The 10038-nt window shown below is 38.3% G+C and overlaps 2 protein-coding genes across 2 annotated transcripts; one reads left to right on the forward strand and one right to left on the reverse strand.

Annotated features, from left to right (window-relative positions):
- Positions 1 to 93: 93 nt before the first annotated feature.
- LOC103436623 (ras-related protein RABC1-like) lies at positions 94 to 2548 on the reverse strand. Its single transcript, XM_008375067.4, has 6 exons — positions 2144 to 2548; positions 1959 to 2027; positions 1645 to 1710; positions 1431 to 1552; positions 864 to 992; positions 94 to 407 (listed from the first exon to the last, which is right to left on the reverse strand). The coding sequence occupies exons 1-6, from the start codon at positions 2286 to 2288 to the stop codon at positions 300 to 302; spliced, it is 639 nt and encodes a 212-aa protein (XP_008373289.3). The 5' UTR covers positions 2289 to 2548; the 3' UTR covers positions 94 to 299.
- Positions 2549 to 3006: 458 nt separating this feature from the next.
- LOC103409380 (ATP phosphoribosyltransferase 2, chloroplastic-like) lies at positions 3007 to 7497 on the forward strand. The gene is made up of 10 exons (XM_008348193.4): positions 3007 to 3512; positions 3609 to 3722; positions 4689 to 4754; positions 4839 to 4946; positions 5080 to 5163; positions 5955 to 6056; positions 6191 to 6304; positions 6377 to 6457; positions 6612 to 6731; positions 6864 to 7497. The coding sequence occupies exons 1-10, from the start codon at positions 3246 to 3248 to the stop codon at positions 6957 to 6959; spliced, it is 1152 nt and encodes a 383-aa protein (XP_008346415.3). The 5' UTR covers positions 3007 to 3245; the 3' UTR covers positions 6960 to 7497.
- The last annotated feature ends 2541 nt before the right edge of the window (positions 7498 to 10038 follow it).

Genomic DNA, 10038 nt, shown 5'->3' on the forward strand with positions numbered 1-10038 from the left:
AAACAACATTAGAAACTGTAACCTTATCTCCACAATTCCATGGCCATATAAACGAAGCAAAGAAAGGATAGAAGAACAGCACAACTCTCACCATGACATCAAACCCGAACTTTGAGCTCTGGAACCATAAATCTACACTTGTCTGTAAACTTTAAATCGCACCGAAACATCAAACATATTGAAATCCATTAGGCATACAGAGTTCACATAAATTGAATCGAATGGCTTATTGTGAGGAAGTAAACAAAGGGAAACTCGGCGAGCAAATATTCAATCTTGATCCTGAACTTCAGTCCCCATCAGCAACAGCCACTTACTGATTCATCAGATTGAGGAGCTTTTTGCTTGAAGATGTTCTTTTTCACACCTGCTGATCCCTCAGCCACGAGACTCGGTGTTTCCAATATCTGCCCCATAACATGGTACCCATCACATCAGCACAAGAACAAACATCCAACTAAACCCATAATATTAACTGTTGGCCAAACAATCATATCGCTATGAACAAACATTTATGTTCATGCTAATATATAAAAAAAAAAATAGCAGACTTTAGAATGAAAAACATCTTGTAAGCAAAAACCAACAGATTTGACACTATCGAATCAAAGCGTTATGAAACGGAAGTAAATTTCTACACACCCTTTTCTCCCCTACACACCCATATTTATTTCTGACCACTGGATTGGATGAACCAGAGGAGAATTAAGGAACATTACCGAATAGGGGTGTGAAAATCATTGAATTACAGTAGCAACAACCATTTCCAATGTACCCATGTAATGCTAAGCATGCAGCTACGAGGCAATCCAACAATCAATAGTAGTGCATAGAGAAAAGACGGAAACCATAATTTTGCATACCTTTAAGACAAGCTCCTCAAAGCACTGCTCTACATTTACTCGAGTTTTTGCACTGCACTCAAGAAAAAGGCATCCATATTCCCTAGCAAATTCCATCCCCTCTTTTTTACTAACAGTCCTTTCGCTTTCCTGGAAATAAGATAACTTCAACATGGATTCTGGTGGACAGATGCAAGAAGAAAACTCGTCTTTCCGATAGGCTAATGACAAGCTACATAGCATACATATATAGTAATTTCGTTGTTTAGTTGTTATACTCGCATGTTGATTAAGAATTTAAAAGATGAAGGTAATCCTAATTTCTCCATACCCTTCTATTTAATCTAATTTTCCTTCTTTTGAGCTCTCTATTTTGTTCCATCAACGCTTTTATGAGTCTAGTAAGCGTAAGAGACAAGGAGATTAGCGTTTATACACTCGATCAACACCAACTTGGCCTGAGACCCGAGACCCTTAGTTAGATACTGAAAGGTATAACTAACAGTTAGATACTGAAAGGTATAACTAACAGTTAGATACTGAAAGGTATAACTAACAGTCTAACACCACAAGTCTGAGAGGACATACCTTATCGACTTTGTTTCCAACAAGCATCTTGATGCAATCTTGACTAGTGGAATACAGATCAATCTCTTTCGCCCATATATCAGACAAATTCGTAAATGTTTCTCTTCGTGTCACATCATACACTGCACCAGACAATACGTAAACGACTAAAAAATCCCATTGATTCCATAACAACAGCAACAATAATAAAAACAAAAGAAAAAACCATGCATACCCATGATTATCCCTTGAGCTCCTCTGTAATATGAACTGGTAAGAGTTCTAAATCTTTCCTGTCCAGCTGCATTATGCACAACAATTCATCTTTATTTCAGTGGATTCATTTAAACTTGCAAACGTAATCAAACCGAATCGACATAGTTCATACTACATACACAACCAAATTAATACAAAATCATTATCTACCTGAACAATGCAATCAAGCAATTCAAAAATCTTAAACTGAACAACATCACAAACTTGCACAACAAATTTGGAAATTAATCCCCATAAAAAAGTATAAATTATGATATAAAAACAACTAATTACCTGTGTCCCAAATTGCAAGCTTCAATTTCTTACCCCCAAGAGCGACATGCTTTATCTTAAAATCAACACCTGCAAAATATTAAAATTACAAATTAAAAAATGGAACCTTTGTGCGCTTTTTTTTTCTTCCCAAAATTAATTAGTAAAAAATAAATATAAAAAAGATAGGGAAATGATAAGATTACCGATAGTAGGAGAGAGATCCTCGAAGGTGTCGGAAGTGAAACTCAAGAGGAGCGTGCTCTTCCCAACCCCCGAGTCCCCAATCAGTAGCAGCTTGAACAAGTAATCGAACTCCGACTCACCAGACGACGTCGTTGCAGATTCCATCGAAAGCAGACCCTAAAAAACCCCTAAAATCCTCAGATTGTCAACGGAAAGTAGAGGGAGGAGTTTTGCTTTGCTGTTTGCAGAGAATCGAAGAGAATGGAAGGGGACTTTCTGAAGACTTCTTAACGAAGTTATTGCGGGGATCGCGTGCCCACACTGGCAGCCGTTGGATCACCGCATGGCGTGAAATTGTCGTCACGTGGTTGCTTTCAGCTTGGGAAACGTGTGCGATGAAAAGAGTAATGCGAAATTAAATTCGTAAATTAAATTTGTTCAATTAAAAGGATAAAGTAATGAAAAATGTTTGAAAATTTTAAGATTTAACAGTAAGGATAAAATAAATGGTAAAATAAATAGTAACATGATTGATTTTTTAGTAGAAAAATGTGATTTTTCATTAAATTGAACCGTACCGAAAGCTTTTCGTTAAAGTTCCCTAAATTAAATAACATAAAAGATGATGATTGAATTATTATTTAAATGTTAAATAAATGTGCACATTTTTATTGATGACACATCATTTTACATACAAATTTAATATTCATAGTATTATTTATCGTAAATATAAACGTTTATAAAGCCTTGTGTTACTCTGTTGGGCCATGAAAGAAATGGAGGGAAGCTTACTCTCGATCCTTTTGCTTCATGGATTTTTTTTTAACAGATGATAAGATGATTGACATAAATTACGGACAAATGATTGGAAATACAGAATTTCAAGTGTAAAAATAACAAGTTATATGACATAACAGGGATTTTAGACGAGAGATTTAAAACTTGTACTCAAACTGGACTGGAGTGCCATAAGTACTACGTGTAACTTATATCTTAACCTCGTTAATTCTCAGCCGTCAGCCCCCCAGCTACGACCTCCCTCTCCTCTCTCTCCTCTCTCCCCATCTGCACCGCCGTCTCCCACTCCTCACATTTCCAAATCCAAACAAAAATAGCAGCAATATGTTGGCATCAAACCTGCCAAAGAGCCCCTTCTTCCCCACCCACTATGTCCCCATCTCCCGCTCCTTTCACATCACCTGCAGCGTCTCGCAGCTGCAAACGGCCGCGGCGGAAACAGTTAACGGCCGAGTCTCTGAACGGAACGAGATTCGCCTCGGCCTGCCCAGCAAAGGCCGTATGGCCGCCGACACTCTTGATCTCCTCAAGGACTGCCAGCTGTCCGTCAAGCACGTCAATCCTCGCCAATACGTCGCCCAAATCCCACAGGTTCTCTAATTTCACGAAACATCCTTCAAATTTACCTTCTTTTTTATGTTTGTGGGAAAAATTAATTTCATTTTTCATGGATTTTACTGTGTGCAGCTATCGAACTTGGAGGTGTGGTTTCAGCGGCCCAAGGACATTGTGCGGAAGTTGTTGTCTGGAGACTTGGACCTTGGCATTGCGGGTTTTGATACTGTCAGTGAATACGGAGAGGTATGTATCACAATCTGTTCAGTCAATTTTATTATTGTTAGGGATTTTCGATTGTTTACGTAATTGGGTTTTCCTTTGTTTTCATTCTTGTTGAATTTCGTTACAAGTTTTTATAACTTGATATGAATATGGATAGATAATATGTCACGAAATCAGAGTAATTTGTGTCTGTTTTGAAATTGCCTGCAGTCATTGCATCTCTTGAAGAAATCTTTGCTCTTTCCGATGTTTGTTATCTAAAATGACTATGAAGAAGTACACTTATCTTTAAAACCTGTATCATCCGGATTTGGGGCCAAAATATAAAGGAGGAAGCTAATCATTTAAAAGTTAGTAGGGTATCCCCGTTTTAAACCCTTCAGGGAAGACCCCGGAAGTTGTTGATAAACCAGAAAAATATGTCAGAGCCAGAAACAGGTGGACTTATGCACGCACTTGTGCATACTAAGAGCTTGTTTGGATGTGCTTTTAAAATGACTAAAAGCACTTTTGGTGAAAATATTTTTAGTACCAATCCTTGGTAAAAATGCAAGTAAATCCTGAAAAAGCACTTAAATACTATCTGGAGGAAGCACATAACTGGTGCTTCTTGTATAAAGCACTTCAAGTGCTTTTGGAACTCAAAAAGATTTTTTTTTTAAAAGCGTTTTCAGTCATTTTAAAAGCACATCCAAACAAGCCCTAATACCTCATTAAATTTGTTAGTTGGTCATCTTCTAGTATCTCTGGCCTTTTAGTGTTTGAATTGTGACCTGGTCAACTGGAAAAGGATGTCTTTTTGTTGGGCGGACCCTTTCATTTCGTGGATTGCGACAGGAAAATTGCTTGCAGTAATGTTGTCCATACTTAAGAAAATTTCAGTATTTATTATCCAAAATGAATCTGATGCATTGATATTTGACGTTTATCACTGATATTACTTGTCCAAAGAGAACGGAAATCTGATCATCTAAAGTTGTCTTTTAGGGGAATGAAGATCTTATCATTATTCATGATGCTCTTGATTATGGGGACTGCCGTTTATCCCTTGCAGTGAGTTACTTTCTCAACTTGGAATCTCCATTTATTCCACTTGTATTATCTTGAATACCTTCAATTATCCTTTTTTTTTTTCAGATTCCAAAATACGGGATTTTTGAAAATATAAATTCACTGAAGGAGCTAGCACAAATGCCTCAATGGACTAAAGAGAAACCTCTCCGAGTTGCTACTGGCTTCACCTATGTATGCATTGCGTTTAGGATTTGTGGTGTTGTATTATTCTTCACTTTCTACATTGGGAACAAGTTTCTTTTGCTGACTCTTTGGAAATAAGGGTTTTGTTTGCATTTAATTTCACTTTCATCTTCTATTGCAGCTCGGTCCTAAATTTATGAAAGATAATGGATTGAACCATGTGAGTTTTTCAACTGCTGATGGAGCACTCGAGGCAGCTCCTGCGGTAAGAATATGCTTTGTTAGAGTAAAATTTGGTGGGATGTTTTGAGTTTACGAGGAGCATTGTCCTATAACGTGGTTGAGTTTTTCCAAGTGTAGTATAAAGCATGACGCATATTTGCCAGCATACACACACACACACACACACACACACACACACTCTTAATTAAGTGTTTCATGTCCTTTTGATGAAAAGCATAGGCTATCTATTTATTATCTACTTACCAATATCTCAACATAAGTTGTCGCTTTGAACAGTAGACTTGTCCAGACTTCTATTGGATTCTCATTGCTGCAGTTAAGAATATTAAGATTATGATATTGCTTGGAGACTGAATCCATGCTTAAGTTTTAGATGACAATACATTCCGTGACTTTGTAGATAGGTAGTTACTTCAAAGGGTATTGCCAACATTTTGTACTGATATGACTGATATGGACAGTGGAGAAAATGCTTGCGAAGAATAACGAAAATAGGGATTTAGGGTTTATGGAGGAACTCTTGACCAACTTTACTTTTTTTTCCTTAATAATTTTCTTCCCTTTATTCCAAAACATCTACACCTTTGTATAGGTGTCATATTAGTACAATCAAATGCCATTTAACTACAAAATAGGATAATACTGACCCACTACTCTACTAATTAGGCCATATTTTAACAACTAGAAAATAAAGTTTATTTAGAAAAAAAACACACGTAACGTGTACAATGTAACTTAATGTAGAATTGTTGCCCTTGAAATCTGAAACTGTGGAGAAGATAATTAAATACTGCGTGTCTCTTTTAAATTTAGATGGGGATAGCTGATGCAATTTTGGACCTCGTGAGTAGTGGAACGACACTGAAAGAAAACAACCTCAAAGAAATTGACGGGGGAGTTGTGTTACAAAGCCAGGTAGGCTTCTTGGTTTGTGGCTCATCTTACCGAGCATGTGATCTCCTAGGTTTAAGCTTGCATCTAGAAGGAGCTGGTTTGAAACCCTGCTCTTTCGATATCTTGTCGTATGGTTGTAATTAGAATTTCTTTAGGCAGTTCTTGTTGCAAGCAAGAGGTCATTGATCCAAAGGAAAAGCGCCCTTGACACGACACATGAGATTCTTGAAAGATTAGAGGCACATCTAAGGGCAGAGGGTCAGTTCACGGTGCGTATTTTAAAAGTCCATTTTTGCCCCTTCAGTTTTTTGTTTTCTTACATATTTATGGGCTTATGGCAGGTAGTTGCAAATATGAGAGGAAACAGTGCAGAGGAAGTGGCTGAGCGAGTCTTGAGCCAGGCATCATTATCTGGTTTGCAGGTGAGGTTTGAAATGAAGCATCACCGTATCTAACCATGACCCATAAGTTGCAGTATACCATAATAAGTGGTCTTTTATCACTATTAGTATGTAAACGGATCCTTATTTTTCCGTCTGATGAGTCTGTAAATAATGTACATGGTTACACATGCAGGGACCCACCGTAAGTCCAGTCTTTTGCAAACGTGGTGGGCAAATTGCAGTCGATTACTATGCCATAGTCATATGTGTGCCAAAAAAGGCACTCTACAAGTCCGTTCAACAACTGAGAGCGGTGAGCCATGATATTTATTATAAAAGTATTGGTCCATGTTACTTGAAATTTTAAATCTAATTCCATGTTTGACCGAAGAATTTTTCTTTCCTTGGATACCGGGGTTTAATCTCTTTGCTCTAATTTGTGCAGATTGGAGGCAGCGGAGTTCTAGTTTCCCCATTGACCTACATTTTCGATGAAGAGACTCCAAGATGGCGTGAACTTCTCTCAACGCTTGGCCTCTGATGTGCAAACACGTATTGATACCTGCAGATGGGCTATATGTCGGATAAAAATGCACTTAAGAGGAGGGTTTAAAGTTTTAAACAATGAAATTCATTGTACTCTATTATGTTTGAATCGACAACCCGGCTTGTAATCAGAGTGGTGGCGTAAAGACATTTGTATGCATTTTTCTTTCAGAAATGTCCAACCATAATGAACAGGCTCAAGAATTTGTTATGTGTAGCCTTGCTGAGCCATCTCGAACTGGTAAGCCGATCTTCAATCTGCAGCTACTAATGGGGATGAACTCGAACCTTTCTGGACGTTACATGTGCCCAATACGGTGTTCAAACAATTCGATTGCCCTTTGTAGCCGTCGATAGTGTTGTCAGGGCGGAGGCTGGCTGTATTGGAAGCTGAGGAGAGTTTTTGTATACTCGGTGGCATTTCCTGCTCCCCTATCTTGTTATGTATACATACAAAGCATGATCAAACTTTGAAAGCAGATATTAATTTCCTACAGTGAAATGGTTTGCCAGCTGAAGTGATTAGAAATTCAGTTTCTGTTTCATATGGTATATAGAGAATTCGAAGTGAATACTCATTAATTGCTTTACCCTTGGTTCGGACAAGAAATTTTGAGGACCAAATGTTTTCGTTCGCGAATGCAACATCGTCGCATGGTGTTATCAACACGAATTATAAATGTGGTAATGATAAGTTTGTGAATAGAACACGATATTAAGAAATATACAATGAATATGTATTTACACAATCCTTGTGTTGTGGTTAATTGTACTTGTGCACACAATATGGCATGTCTGCTTCTAGAGCGAGAAATTGAACCCCAACAGAAGCTGCCTTACGACCGTCTGATCTTGATTCTCGGCGCCTCTGATCACGATCATGATCACAGCCATAGCAGCCTTGGTATGATGATGAATGAGTAACAACGATAGTTCAAGTTCAGAGGAGCCTTAACTCGTTGATTATGGAGTCCGAGATGGGTCCCACAGCTATATCTTCTTAATTCTTCTTTCCTTGGGAGAACAACTTACATGACACGAGTATACTGTTACTTCCCATGACAATAAAATATAGACTTACGCATATCTACCCGGCAAGGCCTCTTCACTTCGAGTCTCAAAATTTGAGACTCCAATTTTATTTATTGTGAATTATTAAAATTAAAATTTTCTCTGTTAATTTTATTTATGGGTACTAAACAGGGGGGAAGAACCCCAAACAAACAACTAAACGAAGTCGTTGATACCAAATAGAGACCCTGAAAACAACATGAATTAATCTAGATCAAACACAACCAGGAGGATCATCAAATTAGCAAATTCCTACGCTCAAAGTATAACTCCAGTTAGCGAGACAATCTGTAAATGGGTAGGATCATCATCAAACTTCGTCAGAAACGTAAGCTCGAGTTATCCGAATGCGTTTTACAGATGTCTCAACAAACTAGTCCTGAGGTCGAACCAAGATGATTCGCACTGCTCAGTCAACATCTTGGCTGCCCGCTTCTTGGACTGAACGTCAGCTGCCTGAGGATTCATGGAAGCCAAATTCTGCTTTGCTGTCAAAGTCTTTTTAAGGAAGGCAGCAAGAACTTCATCCATCTCAGATCGCTTCTCAAGGCAATTGTCTCATGTTGTTCTAAGCTGGCGTATATTTACATCATCCTCATCAACCAGCTTGGCAAATTTTAGTCTTCTCAAACAAGGCACCAAGAACTCTATCCATTTCATCTCGTTTCTCGAGCGCAGAGTCTAGGATTGCTCTAAGATGGGCTATATTCACGACAGCCACATGACAGCGCTCTTACAGGGAAGGAAGTTTAACAACTGGTCGTTTCGATATCTCTCTGCGCTTGAAGAAAGGCAGCAGCACTGTTTCGAAGGATATCCCTAAACGTCGTCAGCCTAGTCTTCAAATGATTGGATGGGAACACACCGGCTGACAAAAGAACCTTTGAAGAAAGAAGAAAAACTTCTTGTGCTTCAGGGTTAGTTAAAGCATGAAAACCAGGTCTAAGGATTCCTCAGTTAGTCTGCTTCACAGAATTCAGTCATAGAAGTTTGTTGAACATCAGAAGGACGAGTGCCACACCCCAAAAGTAGTTTGTTAAAATCGGCCAATAAAGAACTCGACTCGTCCAACAACTGCAGTAGGGATAAAACAATGTTGCTAGTCAAGTAGCAAAGACAAGAAACACTATAACTAACCTTGTGCGATTCCTCTGTAGAAAACAAGCCTGAATCGAATTGGTTTGTCGGCAAGATCAGAGTTGTACTCGAAGGATGAATGGTCGGAGCTAAAGATATTGAAGAGGTCAAGCTGAGAAGTAATACACATTAAGTACCAATGCATTTATTTCTTGCAGTGGCTGACGAGTTGACGAACACTACGCTAACAATTTGTCAATATATTATTACCTCAATATTGAGGTTATGGTCAGCATGATCAACTTTCTTCCTCTTGGGAGGCAGTGCGAGGACATTACGGACCGGAGAGGACTTAGTAGTAAGTGCTGCACAGAAATTTGCATTTCCATGTTAGTGTGTTTAGAGCGTAAAAAATGCTCTACCGAACAAGAATCCGATGCTAAAAAGTAAAAACATAAAAAACAATACCCGTCTTTTAAATCTAAATATCCTTCTGCATTTCTCAAACGGACACTCCAAGCAACCTCTTTTCGTTATGTTTCAGAAATCATGTGTATTATGTTTCTACCTAAAGAAAGAAATATCAAAATGAATTCCTGCCTCAATGCATAAACTGATGACACGAACACTGCTTTGAATAGGGACACTAACAGCGGGCTGGTTTGGTATTGCTGTGTTTTGAAAAAAAGCTGCTGTGAGAATAAGCGGCTGTGCTGTGAGAATAAACGGCTGTGAAATAAATCAGCAGAGTGTTTGGTAAACTTTTTTGTAAAAGTGCTTTTGGAAAAAAAAGCAGTCTAATAGTGGGTCTTTTCATTAAAGAAGCACTGTAGTTTCGAGTGCTTTGAAAAAAAGCCAGTTTTCCAAAGCTACAAATAGCAGCTTCAGCTTTTTCCTTTGATTTCAGCTTATTCTCACAGCAGCTT

This window comes from Malus domestica, chromosome 05, assembly GCF_042453785.1.
Source record: "Malus domestica chromosome 05, GDT2T_hap1".
Lineage (NCBI taxonomy): Eukaryota > Viridiplantae > Streptophyta > Magnoliopsida > Rosales > Rosaceae > Malus > Malus domestica.

What these genes read in the sequence shown, in the direction of transcription:
- LOC103436623 (XM_008375067.4), bottom strand. Translation starts at nt 2,288, where the DNA reads ATGGAATCTGCAACGACGTCGTCTGGTGAGTCGGAGTTCGATTACTTG. An exon ending in GCTTGCAATTTGGGACACAG is followed by an intron (nt 1,711 to 1,958) that starts GTAATTAGTTGT and finishes TGCATAATGCAG; the next exon opens with CTGGACAGGAAAGATTTAGA. An exon ending in TTGAGGAGCTTGTCTTAAAG is followed by an intron (nt 408 to 863) that starts GTATGCAAAATT and finishes GTTATGGGGCAG; the next exon opens with ATATTGGAAACACCGAGTCT.
- LOC103409380 (XM_008348193.4), top strand. Translation starts at nt 3,246, where the DNA reads ATGTTGGCATCAAACCTGCCAAAGAGCCCCTTCTTCCCCACCCACTAT. An exon ending in ACGTCGCCCAAATCCCACAG is followed by an intron (nt 3,513 to 3,608) that starts GTTCTCTAATTT and finishes TACTGTGTGCAG; the next exon opens with CTATCGAACTTGGAGGTGTG. An exon ending in CACTCGAGGCAGCTCCTGCG is followed by an intron (nt 5,164 to 5,954) that starts GTAAGAATATGC and finishes TTTTAAATTTAG; the next exon opens with ATGGGGATAGCTGATGCAAT.